Here is a 16,224-nt window from a genome sequence, read left to right as displayed (position 1 = left end):
AGACAATGATAATTAATTAATTAATTAATTTTGTTATTAAACTTTTAAAAAGTATTTTATGAAATACTGTTAAAAACTAGTTTAAACAATAAAAAAATTAATTAATGGAAAAAAACAAAAATTATACAATATCATTTTCTAACAAATTACTTAATTATTAAATATTTTTTAACTAATATATTCATATTAAGCAATTTTTTTACTGTCTGTGTGTGTGTGTGTGTGTGCGCGCGTATGTGTGAGTATGTGTCTAAGGGATGCGTTGCTGGGAGGGGATGGGAGGGTAGGAAAAGGGTACTGAGTGTGAAGTATAGGTATAGAAAATAATAGTCATATTTTCAATATTTTAAAATTTCTATATTTTGTAGACGGGCAAAATTATATTATTATTATTTTTTTTAAAAAATAAGTAAACTTACATTACTTAATTTTAGATTTTTTTAAAATAAAATCTAAAAAGTAAAATCTTAATATAAATAGTATCTTTTAGTTTTGAGTAAGATAACTTTACCCTCTATCGCTCTCCTCCCTCCACCCCACCCCACCCCCCAATCAATACACAACTATCTTGACACTGGATTATCACATGTTTTAACAAACATCTATTAAATATAAAACAACAACAACAACAACAAAATTGTAATAAAATAAATGATTAATTAGTAATTGATGATGATGTAGATTATGAAAATTTAATCTATGATAATTTATTTAATATTTTATAAATGTATAATGTACCATTTTTTTAATGGTTTAATATCTTGATTAACATAATATTTATGTAATATATATAAATGCTTGTATTAAGTTTTAATAAGATTATAACTTTAATAAGTTTATATAAGTCAACTTAAACAAAATAATATTAGATTTGAAAATATTAAAAACAATAATTATTATCATATAATTATGAATCAGATCATTGAGTTTATTAAAAATTATATCGATTTAAACAATAGTGAACTGCCGTACAGTATATTCAATGTCGAGGATGTCATCGAAAAGTATAGTCAATGGTGTCGACTAATGCCCAGAATTAGTCCCTATTATGCCGTCAAAGCTAATCCCAGTCTACCGCTGCTTAAAGTACTCAATAAACTGGGAGTCGGGTTTGATTGTGCCAGTCAGGTATAGATCATTATTTTAATACTAAAATTAATATAAACTTAATATTATTGAATTTTTACTTTTTATTGTTTAATTGATATGTTTAATTAAAAAATAAGTCAATTTAACTATTAATATGTATATTACTTAAACTAATAGCACGAAATTGAAACAGTACTTGAATTGGGTGCCAAACCCGAGTCAATCATATTTGCAAACACTTGCAAAACTAATGCATCGCTTGATTATTCACGCAATGAAGACATTGATTTCATGACATTTGATTGTTTGGAAGAGCTTAAGAAAATACAGACCAGACATCCGGAAGCCAGACTACTGGTGCGCATCAAAGTGGACGACACCGACTCAAAGGTCCGATTGAATCGCAAGTTTGGTTGCTCTATGACTGATGCGCTTAATCTGTTGTCGGCTGCAAAACAAATGGGTTTGTTTGTTATCGGTGTGGCCTTTCATGTGGGCAGTGGTGCACAAAGTGCTGACGCCTATGACCTGGCAATAGCCAGAGCCCGGCAAGTGTTTGATATGGCCGAAGCTCTGGGCTATAAGATGTCAGTGCTGGACATTGGCGGTGGATTTCCTGGTCTATGGAGTCATAGTTTGGACAACAATGAGATAACTTTTGAACAGATGGCTAATGTTATCAATATAGCTATTGATAAACATTTTGCTGATAATAATGATAATGGGCACTGGTATGACAATCTGACTGTTATGGCTGAACCGGGCACATACTTTTGTGAAACTGCTTTCACTGTACTGACCCGTGTGTTGTCCCGACGCGAGGCTAGTGATGACCAAAATAATTGGCCACATATTATGTATACACTGAATGACGGCGCTTACGGATCGTTTAAAGATTCAATATATATTCGTAAAGTTTATGAACCGATACCACTGTTATCATCGGATATCATAACAGAAAGGGAGTCCTATAACAGTATACTATGGGGACCGACATGTTGTAGTCAAGACTGTATTCGAGATAACTGTCCTCTGGTTGAGATGTTTGTCGGCGAATGGCTTATGTTTGCAAATATGGGCGCTTATAGTACTAACTTTGATAACATTGGCTTCAATGGTATGCCGGCACCTGTATGTAGAATATATGTGTCCGATAAGGCTAAACAATCTTTATTTAAACGCAACGTTTGGAAATCAATTAGATGTTATTTTTATCAATTTGGTTATAATCAACAATAATGTAAATTAGCTGTACTTTTAATTATATTAATATAAATACTTAAATCTTAATAAATATATATTAAATAAAATTTTTATTAACATTTAATAATTACAACCTATTAAAAATATTTTTTATATTATTATTGTTAATTAAAACTATTAACTATCTATTCATAAAAAACATATATAAATATCTAATTTATTTTGTCAATAATAATATAATATATGATTTTAAATTATCAATAAAAAATAAAAAATAAAATAATAAAATAGTATTTTTGAATAATTGAATAATTATCTACATATCTGTATATATTTGTTTTTTTATTAAATTTTAGTAATTCAATTTAGTATAATATAAATATGAAAATATTTTATTTTTCTAAAACTTAGACCTTTATTACAATGAATAATCTCTCTCTCTCTCTCTCTCTCTCTCTCTCTCTCTAGCCTTCAAAACAATATTTTTCAATCTGTAATAATTGTTTTAAATATTTTTATATTAAATATTGTAAATAATATTGTATAAACAACTAAAAAAAATTTTTAAAAATTAATCATTAATTTTTAAAAAATAAAATAAATTTCTATACCTTACAAAGCTTTAACTATACAATTTGATATTTTTTGATACATTAAATTAATAAATAAATACTTATTAAACTAATTATTATAAGTTATACTAAATGTATTATAAATTTGTATTTTGTATTATTTTTTTCAAAAAATTCATTAATTTTAAGATATTAAGAAACATATCTAATAAATATTTGTGTTAGTATTAGTTAATAGTAATGACAAACAAATTTTATTTTTTTAATTATTCATATAATTAGTACATTATATTATACTGTAGTATCATTTTTTTAAATATACAATATATTTTATATAAAAAAATATTAAACATATATCTTTTTTTTATAAAAACCTTTTTAATAAAAATGAAATGTTTTATAATATTTTACAATTAGAAATATTTTAGATTTACTAAAAATTACAGACAAATAGCTATTTTTTTATTATTTTTTTTATTTAATAATTATTATTATAAGTTAACTACTAATATAATTATATAAAAATGAATATTATTTTAGCTTATTCTATATGTATTATAATAATTAGCATATTTTTGACTATTATTTATAAGTAAATCATTATTTATTTATATTTTTTGTAAATTTGTTAATAAAAATTATAATTATTTATTTTTTTATTTTATATATATATATATAGATATCTAACAAAAGAGTTTGACTTTTGGACCAAACGAGGCATAAAAGGTCCCAAACCTGTCATCGGTTTCGGTAATAATTTGCAACTACTATGGCGTCCGCGATCGCAGATGGATGTCGATTGGATGCGACAGTTTGGCAAAGTTTACGGGTATGGTATGGGTTGGGTATGGGGGGGGGGTTGTTGTTATAGCTAACAAACAAAAAAAAATGCTAATAAATTAATTCAAATGATAATATACTGAAAATACACAGTTATTTTGATGGCAACGAACCTATACTATCCATTGCCGACCCGGAACTGGTCAAACAAATCTGTATCAAAGATTGGCATATATTTACCAATCGATCGAATCCGCCGCTGGTTTCGGCCAAAAGTCATCCAATACTCGGCAAAAATGTTGACGAAGCCCAGGATCAGCAATGGAAACGTATCCGATCTATAATGAGTACGGCGTTTACGGCCAGCAAAATGAAGGCACTGTTACCTAAGATTGATCACTGCATTGGCAATATGTTGACCGCACTGGACGGTTATGCCGGCCGAGGCCAAGAGGTCAACATGAAAGTTATTTACGCCAATTTTGTAATGGACTCGATAGCGGCCAGTGTTTTCTCAATGAACCTGAACTCACATCTACAGCCTGAACATCCGTTTGTTGTAACTACTAGTTCACTGTTGCACCCGAACTGGTGGCGTAATCTGGCACTTGTTATGCTACCCGATTGGGCACTAAAACTTCTATCGATTACACACTTTATGACCGATTCGGCTAACGAGTACTTGTTTGCACTGACCAGACATGTACTGAATGAACGAGAGAAGCGCACGACAGATACCGACAACAATAGTGACAATGATTTTGTCGATTTACTGGTCAAAGCAAAGATGGATAAGTCAATGGAAAGGGAGCTAAAAGAGATGTCGGAGTTTGAACTTTTTGAACAGGGTTTAGTATTTTTGAAATATTACAATATTGTGTATGTATGTGTGTGTATGTGTGTGTATGTGTGTGTATGTGTGTGTATGTGTGTGTATGTGTGTGTATGTGTGTGTATGTGTGTGTATGTGTGTGTATGTGTGTGTATGTGTGTGTATGTGTGTGTATGTGTGTGTATGTGTGTGTATGTGTGTGTATGTGTGTGTATGTGTGTGTATGTGTGCGTATGTGTGTGTATGTGTGTGTATGTGTGTGTATGTATGTGTGTGTATGTGTGTGTATGTGTGTGTATGTGTGTGTATGTGTGTGTATGTGTGTGTATGTGTGTGTATGTGTGTGTATGTGTGTGTATGTGTGTGTATGTGAGTGTATGTGTGTGTATGTGTGTGTATGTGTGTGTATGTGTGTGTATGTGTGTGTATGTGTGTGTATGTGTGTGTATGTGTGTGTATGTGTGTGTATGTGTGTGTATGTGTGTGTATGTGTGTGTATGTGTGTGTATGTGTGTGTATGTGTGCGTATGTGTGTGTATGTGTGTGTATGTGTGTGTATGTGTGTGTATGTGTGTGTATGTGTGTGTATGTGTGTGTATGTGTGTGTATGTGTGTGTATGTGTGTGTATGTGTGTGTATGTGTGTGTGTGTGTGTGTGTGTGTATGTGTGTGTATGTGTGTGTATGTGTGTGTATGTGTGTGTATGTGTGTGTATGTGTGTGTATGTGTGTGTATGTGTGTGTATGTGTGTGTATGTGTGTGTATGTGTGTGTATGTGTGTGTATGTGTGTGTATGTGTGTGTATGTGTGTGTATGTGTGTGTATGTGTGTGTATGTGTGTGTATGTGTGTGTATGTGTGTGTATGTGTGTGTATGTGTGTGTATGTGTGTGTATGTGTGTGTATGTGTGTGTATGTGTGTGTATGTGTGTGTATGTGTGTGTGTATGTGTGTGTATGTGTGTGTATGTGTGTGTATGTGTGTGTATGTGTGTGTATGTGTGTGTATGTGTGTGTATGTGTGTGTATGTGTGTGTATGTGTGTGTATGTGTGTGTATGTGTGTGTATGTGTGTGTATGTGTGTGTATGTGTGTGTATGTGTGTGTATGTGTGTGTATGTGTGTGTATGTGTGTGTATGTGTGTGTATGTGTGTGTATGTGTGTGTATGTGTGTGTATGTGTGTGTATGTGTGTGTATGTATGTGTGTGTATGTGTGCGTATGTGTGTGTATGTGTGTGTATGTGTGTGTATGTGTGTGTATGTGTGTGTATGTGTGTGTATGTGTGTGTATGTGTGCGTATGTGTGTGTATGTGTGTGTATGTGTGTGTATGTATGTGTGTGTATGTGTGTGTATGTGTGTGTATGTGTGTGTATGTGTGTGTATGTGTGTGTATGTGTGCGTGTGTGTGTATGTGTGTGTATGTGTGTGTATGTGTGTGTATGTGTGTGTATGTGTGCGTATGTGTGCGTATGTGTGTGTATGTGTGTGTATGTGTGTGTATGTGTGTGTATGTGTGTGTATGTGTGTGTATGTGTGTGTATGTGTGTGTATGTGTGTGTATGTGTGTGTATGTGTGTGTATGTGTGTGTATGTGTGTGTATGTGTGTGTATGTGTGTGTATGTGTGTGTATGTGTGTGTATGTGTGTGTATGTGTGTGTATGTGTGTGTATGTGTGTGTATGTGTGTGTATGTGTGTGTATGTGTGTGTATATTTGTGTTAATATGTGTGCTAATATGTTTGTGTGTGTGTGTATGAGAGAGAGAGAGAGAGAGAGAGAGAGAGAGAGAGAGAGAGAGAGAGAGAGAGAGAGAGAGAGAGAGAGAGAGAGAGAAAGAGAGAGTATTTAAGTAATAATAAATTTTATTATTTTTCGCAATAGGAATGTCCAATCACTTGACTCTGGAGGAAATATTGGCCAACGCATGGGTACTGACCGTATCGGGTATTGATCCCAATATGACAATACTAACACTGGCTACCTATGAGTTGGCAATGAATCAGGAATTACAGGAACGGCTCTACAGGGAAGTCATGACTGCAGTCAACGAGACTACTGGCCAACTGGACTATGATTTAGTTGTCAATCTTGAGCTCATGTCAGCCGTCATATCTGAAACACTGAGACTGCATACGACTGCCATACGCGAGAGTCGTGTGGCCAAAGAGGACTACCAGTTAGGCGATACCGGCATAACTGTCCTTAAGGGCGAAATAGTTGAGATAACTTTCCACGCGATACACAAGTGTGAGGACTACTATTCAAATGCCGAACGTTTTGTTGCCGACAGGTTTTTACCGGAAAACCGACACAAACTGGTGGCCAATACATACCTGCCCTTTGGTATGGGTCCCCGTCATTGCATAGCCAACCAGTTTGTCCTAATGATACTGAAGGTAACATTGGCTCGGATTGTCCGGCAGTACCGATTCAGTCGGTCAGATCGTACGGATGTACCGCCAAAAGTAGTGTTACGTAACTTTACGTATTCACCGCAACGCATGTATCTTAATGTCGATAGACGTCAATGAAAAAAAATTAGTAGCAATTAGTTTATATAATTTTTCATGTTATTTTAATTATAGATTTTTTTATATAAAAAAAATTATTAAAAATTTCTATATTATACTAATGAATAATATCTTAACTAATATAAGTCTATTTTATTGAATTAAGTAGATAGTCTAAACTGATTCAAAAGTTTTTTAATTATAAATAATTATTAATATAATTAATAATTAATAAATGTCACAACATAAATTTAATTGAAATATAATTTTATGAAAATTTTATTTTAAATTATCATATTGTATTAAAAATTAAATTTCTATATATGAAACTGTAAAAAATATTTATTAATATTATTTATACATTTTAAATAAAATTTGTTAAGTAATTAAAATAAATTTAGAATATATTATTTATTTTTAAAAAAATTGTTTAAATTTATTTAATAAGTTAATTAATAAATATAATCAATATTTAATAGATAGCAGTTTATACACTATAAGTATTATTATTTTAAAAAATAAACTTTTATATTTAAAAAAAACAAATTTCATTTAAAATTTAGTTAATCCTTAAAATTCTGTAATAACTTTTTTTTGCTAATATTATTTATACTACTAAAATATAATTTGCTAACTAATTAAAATAAATGAGAATATTTTATTTAAACTAATTATTTAATTAAAAATTATTTATTAAAGTAAAAAATAACTAAAATTATTAGAATTAATAAATGTCAGAATAATAACACTAAGTAATAAACTATTTCAATAAAAATTTATAATTTAATATTAAATAAACATTGAATTAGAAATTTTCCAAACCTAGATATTAATGTATATCATGCATAAAATAAATAAAACTATTAACTATTTTATTATATTAAATTATATTAAAATATATATATAAGATTGTTACGATTATAAGATTTAAAATATATTATCGTAATTTTTTTGTTGTTGTTGAAAAAACTATTATTAATTATTATAATAATAATTTAATTTAATAATACAAAATTGAAAAAAATAAACAAAACAAAAATATAGGTTATATAATTTTTTTTAAAAAAATCTATAGACAATAGTATCTATTATTTCAATGCCGACAACCGGTACGGACTACTAGCTCAACAAATTGCTAACAGCACTACTACTACTACTACTACTACTACTACTACTACTACTACTACTACTACTACTACTACTACTACTACTACTACTACTACTACTACTACTACTACTACTACTACTACTACTACTACTACTACTACTACCTACTACTGTCATCACCCGATTGGTATACATCATAGACAGGGATCAATACAACGCTGATTACTACCGTCTCTATCGGCCATACAATAGTATTTTTGACCGCAACAAATGTGTCCGCATTGATACCATTTATCGCAATCTAGCATGCTCAATTTTGTTTCTATAGTATTTATATATGATATATATAAAATATAAATTTAAAAATAAATATAAAAAAATCATTAATTAAAAATAATAATTATTATTATTATAGTTTACCTTGATTGAAAATGTTTAGATTAGGTTGAATGTTAAAAATTTGATGAGACAGTCCAATTGCATTGAGATAGTCTATATCGGGGGAGAAAAAAATATTATTTATTTAACAATTATTTATTTTTTTTAAATAAATAAAATATTAAAAATTAGTTAATATAAATTACATGATGATGAATATGATGATGATAATAATAATAATAATATATTAAAAAGTAAAGTTTTGATATAAAATATTAGCATTTTTTTTGTTTTTAACTTAATCAATTTTTTTTATAATACACAATTAAAGTTATAACTTATTAACAACTATAGTATACTGTATATTTGTGTTTATTATTATAAAGTATAATATAATAATACAGTATTTAAAAAAATAAATTTTTATAATCAGTTATAATAAATTTTTTTCAAACAAGTGTTATGCAGTAATAATGTTAATATAATTTTTAAACTTTTTATAAAACATAGAAATATTAATATATATATTATAAGTATTACTTATAAAAAAATATATTAATGAATGAGATTTTATTAATTTATTCTAATGTAAAATAAATATATGTCAATATAATTGCAAATTCATTGTAAACAGCTTAAATGATAAAATACATAAAAATCAAAAATTTTTTAATTTTAACATAAGTTATATGATATTGTGACACACAAATATCTTAATGATTTTATAGTAAATTATTTAAATAAAAAAAAATATTTTTTATAATGAATAAATAAAATGGTAAATGTTTATATATTTTTATTATTTTTTTTAATAGTAAAAAAATTATATTTAAAAATATTTATTTATTAATTATTTCAAAAATAATAATAATAATAAATTTATTATTTTTTCGAAATATAAATCAAATTAGAAATATGTTTGTTATTATTATTATTATTATTATTATTATATAGATTTTAACCTTAAATATAGTATAAAATATAGCGGGCTTTGATTTAATAGTTGTAAAAAACATGTGTATGTGTGTGTGTTTGTGTGTGTGTTTGTGTGTGTTTGTGTGTGTGTGTGTGTGTGTGTGTGTGTCTGTGTGTGTGTGTGTGTGTGTGTGTGTGTTCTGAAAAGTTTTTTTGACAACAATTACAGTAATACTAGTTTTATCAAACTTTTTGTTTTTGTACACCAAAAAAACATAACATTAATTAATATTAGTTAATATTATTATTATTATTAAATACTACTAATAATAATAAACTATCTTGTATAATTAATTAATACAATATATTTTTTAAAAGCATGTTGATTTATTCAGATAATATATTAAGTTGATTAATTTGAATTATTGTTACATTTATAATTATAAATAAATTAAAAATACAATAAAATTTATTTTATTTTTTTGTTGTTGTAAAATTATTAACAATAATTAAAAAACATATATATCTATATATATATATACTGTTAACTAGTAGTTAACAACTACTTATACAATCAAATTGGCTGCCATTGAGATCGCTTTGACAATAATAGCCCGGTTGGCAACATAGTTGTCCACATTTATACCAATTATTGCACGGTTGGCTCTGATGATAGGTATCTATCAAAAAAAAAACAATAAAATAATAATAATAATAAATTAATTTTATTAGTATTTACAATGTTTTTTCAAAGGTATTGTATTGCTATCAACAAAATTTTTGCATCCATAAGCATCGGATCTATAGACCGTACGTCCATTGATCGGCTGCAATGGTCGCCGATTATCCAGTATACGGGTGCTCTGTTGGTCGCCAATTGGTTCCCATTTTAATTGACGAAATTTGCTTAACTATCCACACATATATACAAACAGTATAAATATATATAGTATTAAAAAAATCAGATAAATAACTACTATATTATTTGTTATCATTGTATAACATAACATATACTGTATATATATATATATGTATATTAAAAAAAATCTACCTGTTCCCTACTGATACCGATGCGTTTGCTAAATATAAACCAAGTAGCAGCTTGATGACAGGGCGGATGACTAATACAACCCTCGTACAGGTACATGGATTGTTTGTCCTGGGGCATCAGTCTACCCAAATAAAAGGGAACGGTATGCGCGGAATCAATGGGTGCTGTTGTATTAAATTCGACAATATAGGGCAATACATCGATAAACGGTTGCAAATCCAAATTATCATTGTCCTGTAGGTCAAGCATAGTGGATACGACCAGTAGGCCATCCCGATGGGTTAGTGCATCGTCAAAATTATCATAGTTTTGATTGTTGTGAACAAATATTATCTATTATATTAAACATGAAAATAAATTATTTATAAAAATAAAATCTAATATTATACTAATATTTAACATATATTATATATATATATATACCATTAGGGGTGGTTCACATATTACGTTTGCACTTGAGGGGTGGGGGTGGCAAAGCAAACTTTTTAGAACGAGGGGAGGGGTAGAGACTTTAAGAACGCTCGCATTTAGATAATATTTTAGTTCTTGTGGTTGTGGGGGAGGGGGGAAGTAGCGGTTAGTGACATGCTAACTTAATTTATTTTTTTTAAATGACTACATGCGAACAATTGCGAACATAGGAGAGGGAGGGGTCTAGATTTCTTAAAAAGTACAAACGTAATATGTGAACAGCCCCTTATCGAGTACGCGGACATTACACACATACCTCAGCTGCTGCAAACTTATCATCAATACAATGTTCGCTACCTTGGTCATCGTTTTGGCCCCAATGAAACTGTATATTGTTTAACTGGTATCGGGTATCGCCCGTATAGCTTGTCTGTATGTACGGTAAATTGTTAGCAGCAGAACCTATAGTATCATCATCATCATCATTGATAGTCAACTGTGCCAGATCGCCATTGTTTCTGGCAATCAGATTGTAGGCCAGCAAATAGTTGGTCAGTACCAGACTAAATGGCGCACAGTTGGCCAGTCGGCTGTCTATATTGATTGGCGATTGACGATCACCGGAACAGCCGGGAAATAGTATTGGCCACTCATATCTATCTATTTATTTTATTTATTTTTTTAAATAATTAGTTAGTTTTTAAAAAAAATATAGTAATACTATTATTATTATTGTGTAATATTTTATTGAAATTAATTGTAATAAAAAAAAATTTATTATTAATATTATAATATTATTAAGTATTTTAATTATTATTATTAATATTATAATATTATTAAGTATTTTAATTATTATTATTAATATTATAATATTATTAAGTATTTTAATTATTATTATTAATATTATAATATTATTAAGTATTTTAATTATTGTTATTATTAATACCTTTATAGGTAAATGTTGGCCCTTTGCATATAATTTCACCATAAGTTTGTTTGAAATTTGTTTGATAACCAAAAAGTATCAAGCAGATAATTAATATATTTAGAATATTTAATTGAAATTTACTTGAAAAATTCATAGTTTCTTTTTCAATTTATGTTACTTTAAAAAATTAAATTATCCTATTTTTTCGTCATATATTTTTTCTATAGTTTTTTTTGTTGTTATTGAAATATTTGTGTTAAAATTTTTTGCTTATTAATTTTTTTGAATAATAATTTTGTTTTTGTGTTTTATAATGACTATTTTGTTTTTTTTAAAAATATTTATGTCAATGATAATGCTTGTTTGGCATACCAATAATTTTTCTAAATATTTTTTTGCATAAATTATTTAATGTATACTATGTATTATTATTATACTGTAGTTATAACAAAAAATATATTTAATAATATTGAATATTGAATAGACTATATAGTATTTAACTGTTAAATAATTTTTTTTTTAAATAATTGCAAAATATTTTTATTTTTTGATTATTATTTTTTTTAAATAATTTTTTTAGATAATATGTTGTCTGTCTATGATTTTACTGGACGGGTAGCTCTGATAACTGGTTCGACTCACGCATTTGGTGCGGCAATTGCCCACCGATTGTCCCAATTGGGTACTACTGTTGTGATCACTGGTCGTCGAGCCGATCGATTGGCCAAAGTGGCCAAACAATGTACGGATGTATCGCCCAATCGTTTGCGTCCGATAGAAGTGGTCGCCGACTTGACGGTGGAAGCGGACAGTTTGAGACTAGTAGAGACAACTGTCCAAAACTATGGCCGTTTAGATATATTGGTCAACTGTGCCGGCTTTGAACAGTACGTTCGTTTCGATGATTCAGATTATATGCAAGTCTACGACAAACTTGAGGCCCTAAATATACGATCGGTTCAATTGTTGACCCGTTTGGCGGTTCCTTATTTGGCAAAAAGCGGCGGCAGTGGCGGCGGCGGCGGCGGAACTGTAGTCAACATATCCAGTTGTCTATCACTGATACCCGATCCGACATCCGTTGCCTATTGTTTAGTCAAACATTCAATGGATATGTTTAATAAATGTCTGGCACTTGAACTGAAACCCTACGGCATTCGGGTTAATAGTGTTAAGTAAGTGACAATAAACTATAGATAATAGATTGTATCGGTATATATGTAACTCATTTGGTTTGTAAAATAATCACAATTTAACAATTTTTTTTTTGATAAGATAAGTTACTATAATACTAGCCTTCAATCATCTCCCTACCCCCTATCCCCAAGCTTTTCGAGATTTTTGCCATATTACACCCTAAACCCCCCCCCCCACTGAAATCCTTTCGCAACCCTGATATATATATATATGATATCTGTATTAGTTTGTCAACTGTACGGACACCGCGAGTCGATGGACATCCGACTATCGTTGACGAGTGCAGTCAATTGTATCCGATGAGACGTATCGGCGAACCGCACGAAATTGCCGACACCGTAGCCTTTATGTGTTCGGACAGCGGATCAGTTGTTAACGGCTATATACTACCACTCGATGGCGGCGCCACTCTATGTGGACTATCATAACAACATAAAAAAAAGTCAACTAATCGTATCAATAAAATCTAGGAGTTGTTGTTTAAATAATAATAATAATATTTTTAAATAAAAACAAAAATCTTTGTTAAGTTGCCTACCATTCCTTATATTTTTTAATTTGTTGTTGTTGTTGAAATAAAATACTTATTTACTTATTTATATTATTAAGTAATATACATTATATATTTACTGTAGTTTCATATATCATATCATATATATATATATATATATATATATATACTGTACCAATAATAATAAAATATCGTTAATAATATAACATTATGATAGTACAGTATATATGATAATATAATGATAGTAGATATGAATATAAATAATAAATAAAGGTAGATATAGTCTATCATATCATATCATATAGATACAGTATTATAAAATAGTTAATAAAAATAATCTATTTAATCAAATGTTTAATATTTTTCAAAAAATAAGAGGTGATTCAGACATTACGTTTGTATGTCTGGTGGATGGGAGGGGTATCCGTCCTTATATTACAATATTTTAAATATTATTATATTGCAAACTATATACAAGCATACATAAGGTAAGGGGTTTATAAAAGTGCATAAGTAATATGTGAATCACCTCTAATAATATGTCATATCATTGAATTCAAACAATACATTGAATTTTCTTCAATGATCCTTGAATATAAATATAACCAGTTGAGAATGCTAGAAAGCATTGCTCAGAAAATGAAACTTTAATAGCTATAATCCGTTTATTTATTAGTCTTTAATAAATATCTATATCTCATTAATATTATTTTTATATCTATATGGGACATACACACACATTCACATACATAAACACACACATACACACACATACACACACACATACACACATACACACACACATACACACATACACACACATACACACACATACACACACATACACACACATACACACACACATACACACACACATACACACACATACACACACAAACAGATTTCAGAAAACGTAATTTTAAAAAAAATTATTTGTCATTAATACATTGTATTATTATAGTATTAAATACAAATGTTTATTAAATATAAAATACTGTATATAAGTAAAATTGAATTATAAAAAATTATTAATTTTTTCTAGTTAAGTTTTTGCTATTTTAACAATATTAGATAAAACAATATATTGTTACTTGTATATACAATAGTACTATTGTTAATAATAATTTATTTAAATTTTGAAATTATAATTTTTTATATATACTATTTTTTCAAAAATGTTTATTAAAATTATTAATTTTATAGTATTAATAGTATTTATATTAAATTTATTTAATCTTCAATTAATTCAATGCAACGATAAAATTAATTTATTAATTTGGAAAAATCACGATATTATACGACAATTATTTTTACAGTTTAATAAAACTAATAGTTTAAGTCAACAATGCAAACAAGTGGCCAACTATTTGGATAATAATAATCATAACTCTATTGAACTAATAAAATGTATGAATTTTTTTTCATTATTATTATTATTATTTATTATGATTTATTAATGAAAATTAGTTTCAAAAAACTATTTGGTTTTATTGATTGGTGTTGTTGTTATCAATATTTTTGATTAAAAAATTATTATTATTATTAACTTAACATTTAATTATATAAAAATTTAATTTTAATTTAAGTAATCGATTCGAGTGCAGTCATCGGCACCGGTATTATGAGAGGTAACTATCAATTTATGGGTCAATACAGTGAATGTTTGGATTTAAAGGCCGAAATTATATTAGATAATCAATTATCAAAATTTAATGGTCAATATTGTACACTAAATATGCCGAAAAACTATTTTATAAATGTAGACAATATGACGGTTAGTTAAAGAAAAAATTAATTAATTAATTAAAAATAATTATAAATAACTTTAATTTTTGCTATATTTTTTATAAATTAAAAAAATTAAATATATATATTATATCTATTTTTTTAAAAAAAAGGACTCAAATACACCATCACTTGGTATTTGTATACCTAATGTTTGCAATCAACAAGATTTAGACAACATATTAAAATCATGTAATTATTTTTTAAGTATATTTATTTAATTTTTTTTCAATCAATAATTAATATATTATTATTTATTTATAATTTTCAAGTTTCAATAACATTTGGTATACCATTATCAATTGAATATTGTAGTAATGATGATAATTATTCAATTCAATGGTTTCACATATTTATTATGTTAGAAATATTTTTATGATAAAATTTTTATTAAAAATATTTTGCTTTAAAATTAATTTAATTAATTATTTATTTTTTTTTAAATATAATTTAAAGATGTGTATTTTCAATAATTGGTTTAATAATAATAATAGCAACTATTGTTGATGTTCTCAAAAAACGTTTCACAAGTAAGTATTTAATACTAATTTTTTTTTAAAAAAATTTTTAAAAATAAATATCGACTAATAATTTTTTTAAAATTAAAAATATAATTAAATTAATTTGATTATAAGTATTTTTTTTAAAACAAAACATTTAAAATCAACATCATTTTTAGTCTACTAATTAATTTTAATAATATTTTTTAACAAATTTTTTTTACTTTGTTACTACAATTTATAATATATATATATATATATTCCCAGTATATCTTTATATATATTGTTTTTTTTCTATCTATAGGTAATAATTCAAAATGGTTTAAATGTTTGTTAGCCTGTTCAGTTTATAGAAACACCCGGCAATTATTAAGCACTGGTAGTCAACAACAACAACAAAACAGTATAAACTGTTTTCACGGTTTTCGCGTTATATCTCTCTTTATGGTTATA

The 16,224-nt window shown here is 27.6% G+C and overlaps 3 protein-coding genes across 3 annotated transcripts; 2 read left to right on the top strand and 1 right to left on the bottom strand.

Annotated features, from left to right (window-relative positions):
• Nucleotides 1-909: 909 nt before the first annotated feature.
• LOC128959237 (cytochrome P450 3A29-like) lies at nt 910-7,009 on the top strand. Its single transcript, XM_054305175.1, has 5 exons — nt 910-1,128; nt 1,267-2,153; nt 3,544-3,693; nt 3,798-4,492; nt 6,360-7,009. Exons 1-5 carry the CDS (start codon nt 910-912, stop codon nt 7,007-7,009), a joined length of 2,601 nt encoding a protein of 866 aa, XP_054161150.1.
• A 2,934-nt stretch (nt 7,010-9,943) lies between these two features.
• LOC128959236 (carbonic anhydrase 1-like) lies at nt 9,944-11,932 on the bottom strand. Its single transcript, XM_054305174.1, has 5 exons — nt 11,797-11,932; nt 11,167-11,510; nt 10,440-10,772; nt 10,128-10,299; nt 9,944-10,068 (listed from the first exon to the last, which is right to left on the bottom strand). The coding sequence occupies exons 1-5, from the start codon at nt 11,930-11,932 to the stop codon at nt 9,944-9,946; spliced, it is 1,110 nt and encodes a 369-aa protein (XP_054161149.1).
• Nucleotides 11,933-12,363: 431 nt separating this feature from the next.
• Nucleotides 12,364-13,403, top strand: LOC128959235 (A-factor type gamma-butyrolactone 1'-reductase (1S-forming)-like). Its single transcript, XM_054305172.1, has 2 exons — nt 12,364-12,953; nt 13,202-13,403. Exons 1-2 carry the CDS (start codon nt 12,364-12,366, stop codon nt 13,401-13,403), a joined length of 792 nt encoding a protein of 263 aa, XP_054161147.1.
• The last annotated feature ends 2,821 nt before the right edge of the window (nt 13,404-16,224 follow it).

The sequence above is a fragment of the Oppia nitens genome, unplaced genomic scaffold, assembly GCF_028296485.1.
Source record: "Oppia nitens isolate AA-2021 unplaced genomic scaffold, nextdenovo-longstitch-racon4-pilon3 scaffold43_pilon_pilon_pilon, whole genome shotgun sequence".
Lineage (NCBI taxonomy): Eukaryota > Metazoa > Arthropoda > Arachnida > Sarcoptiformes > Oppiidae > Oppia > Oppia nitens.
The sequence above is the reverse complement of the archived record's forward strand: the minus strand, read 5'-3'. Positions and strand labels throughout refer to the sequence as shown.

What these genes read in the sequence shown, in the direction of transcription:
- LOC128959237 (XM_054305175.1), top strand. Translation starts at nt 910, where the DNA reads ATGAATCAGATCATTGAGTTTATTAAAAATTATATCGATTTAAACAAT. An exon ending in GGTTTGATTGTGCCAGTCAG is followed by an intron (nt 1,129 to 1,266) that starts GTATAGATCATT and finishes TTAAACTAATAG; the next exon opens with CACGAAATTGAAACAGTACT. An exon ending in TTTGTCGGCGAATGGCTTAT is followed by an intron (nt 2,154 to 3,543) that starts GTTTGCAAATAT and finishes ATATATATATAG; the next exon opens with ATATCTAACAAAAGAGTTTG.
- LOC128959236 (XM_054305174.1), bottom strand. Translation starts at nt 11,932, where the DNA reads ATGAATTTTTCAAGTAAATTTCAATTAAATATTCTAAATATATTAATT. An exon ending in ATAAGTTTGCAGCAGCTGAG is followed by an intron (nt 10,773 to 11,166) that starts GTATGTGTGTAA and finishes TTAATATAATAG; the next exon opens with ATAATATTTGTTCACAACAA. An exon ending in AATACCTTTGAAAAAACATT is followed by an intron (nt 10,069 to 10,127) that starts GTAAATACTAAT and finishes TTTTTTTGATAG; the next exon opens with ATACCTATCATCAGAGCCAA.
- LOC128959235 (XM_054305172.1), top strand. Translation starts at nt 12,364, where the DNA reads ATGTTGTCTGTCTATGATTTTACTGGACGGGTAGCTCTGATAACTGGT. An exon ending in ATTCGGGTTAATAGTGTTAA is followed by an intron (nt 12,954 to 13,201) that starts GTAAGTGACAAT and finishes TATCTGTATTAG; the next exon opens with TTTGTCAACTGTACGGACAC.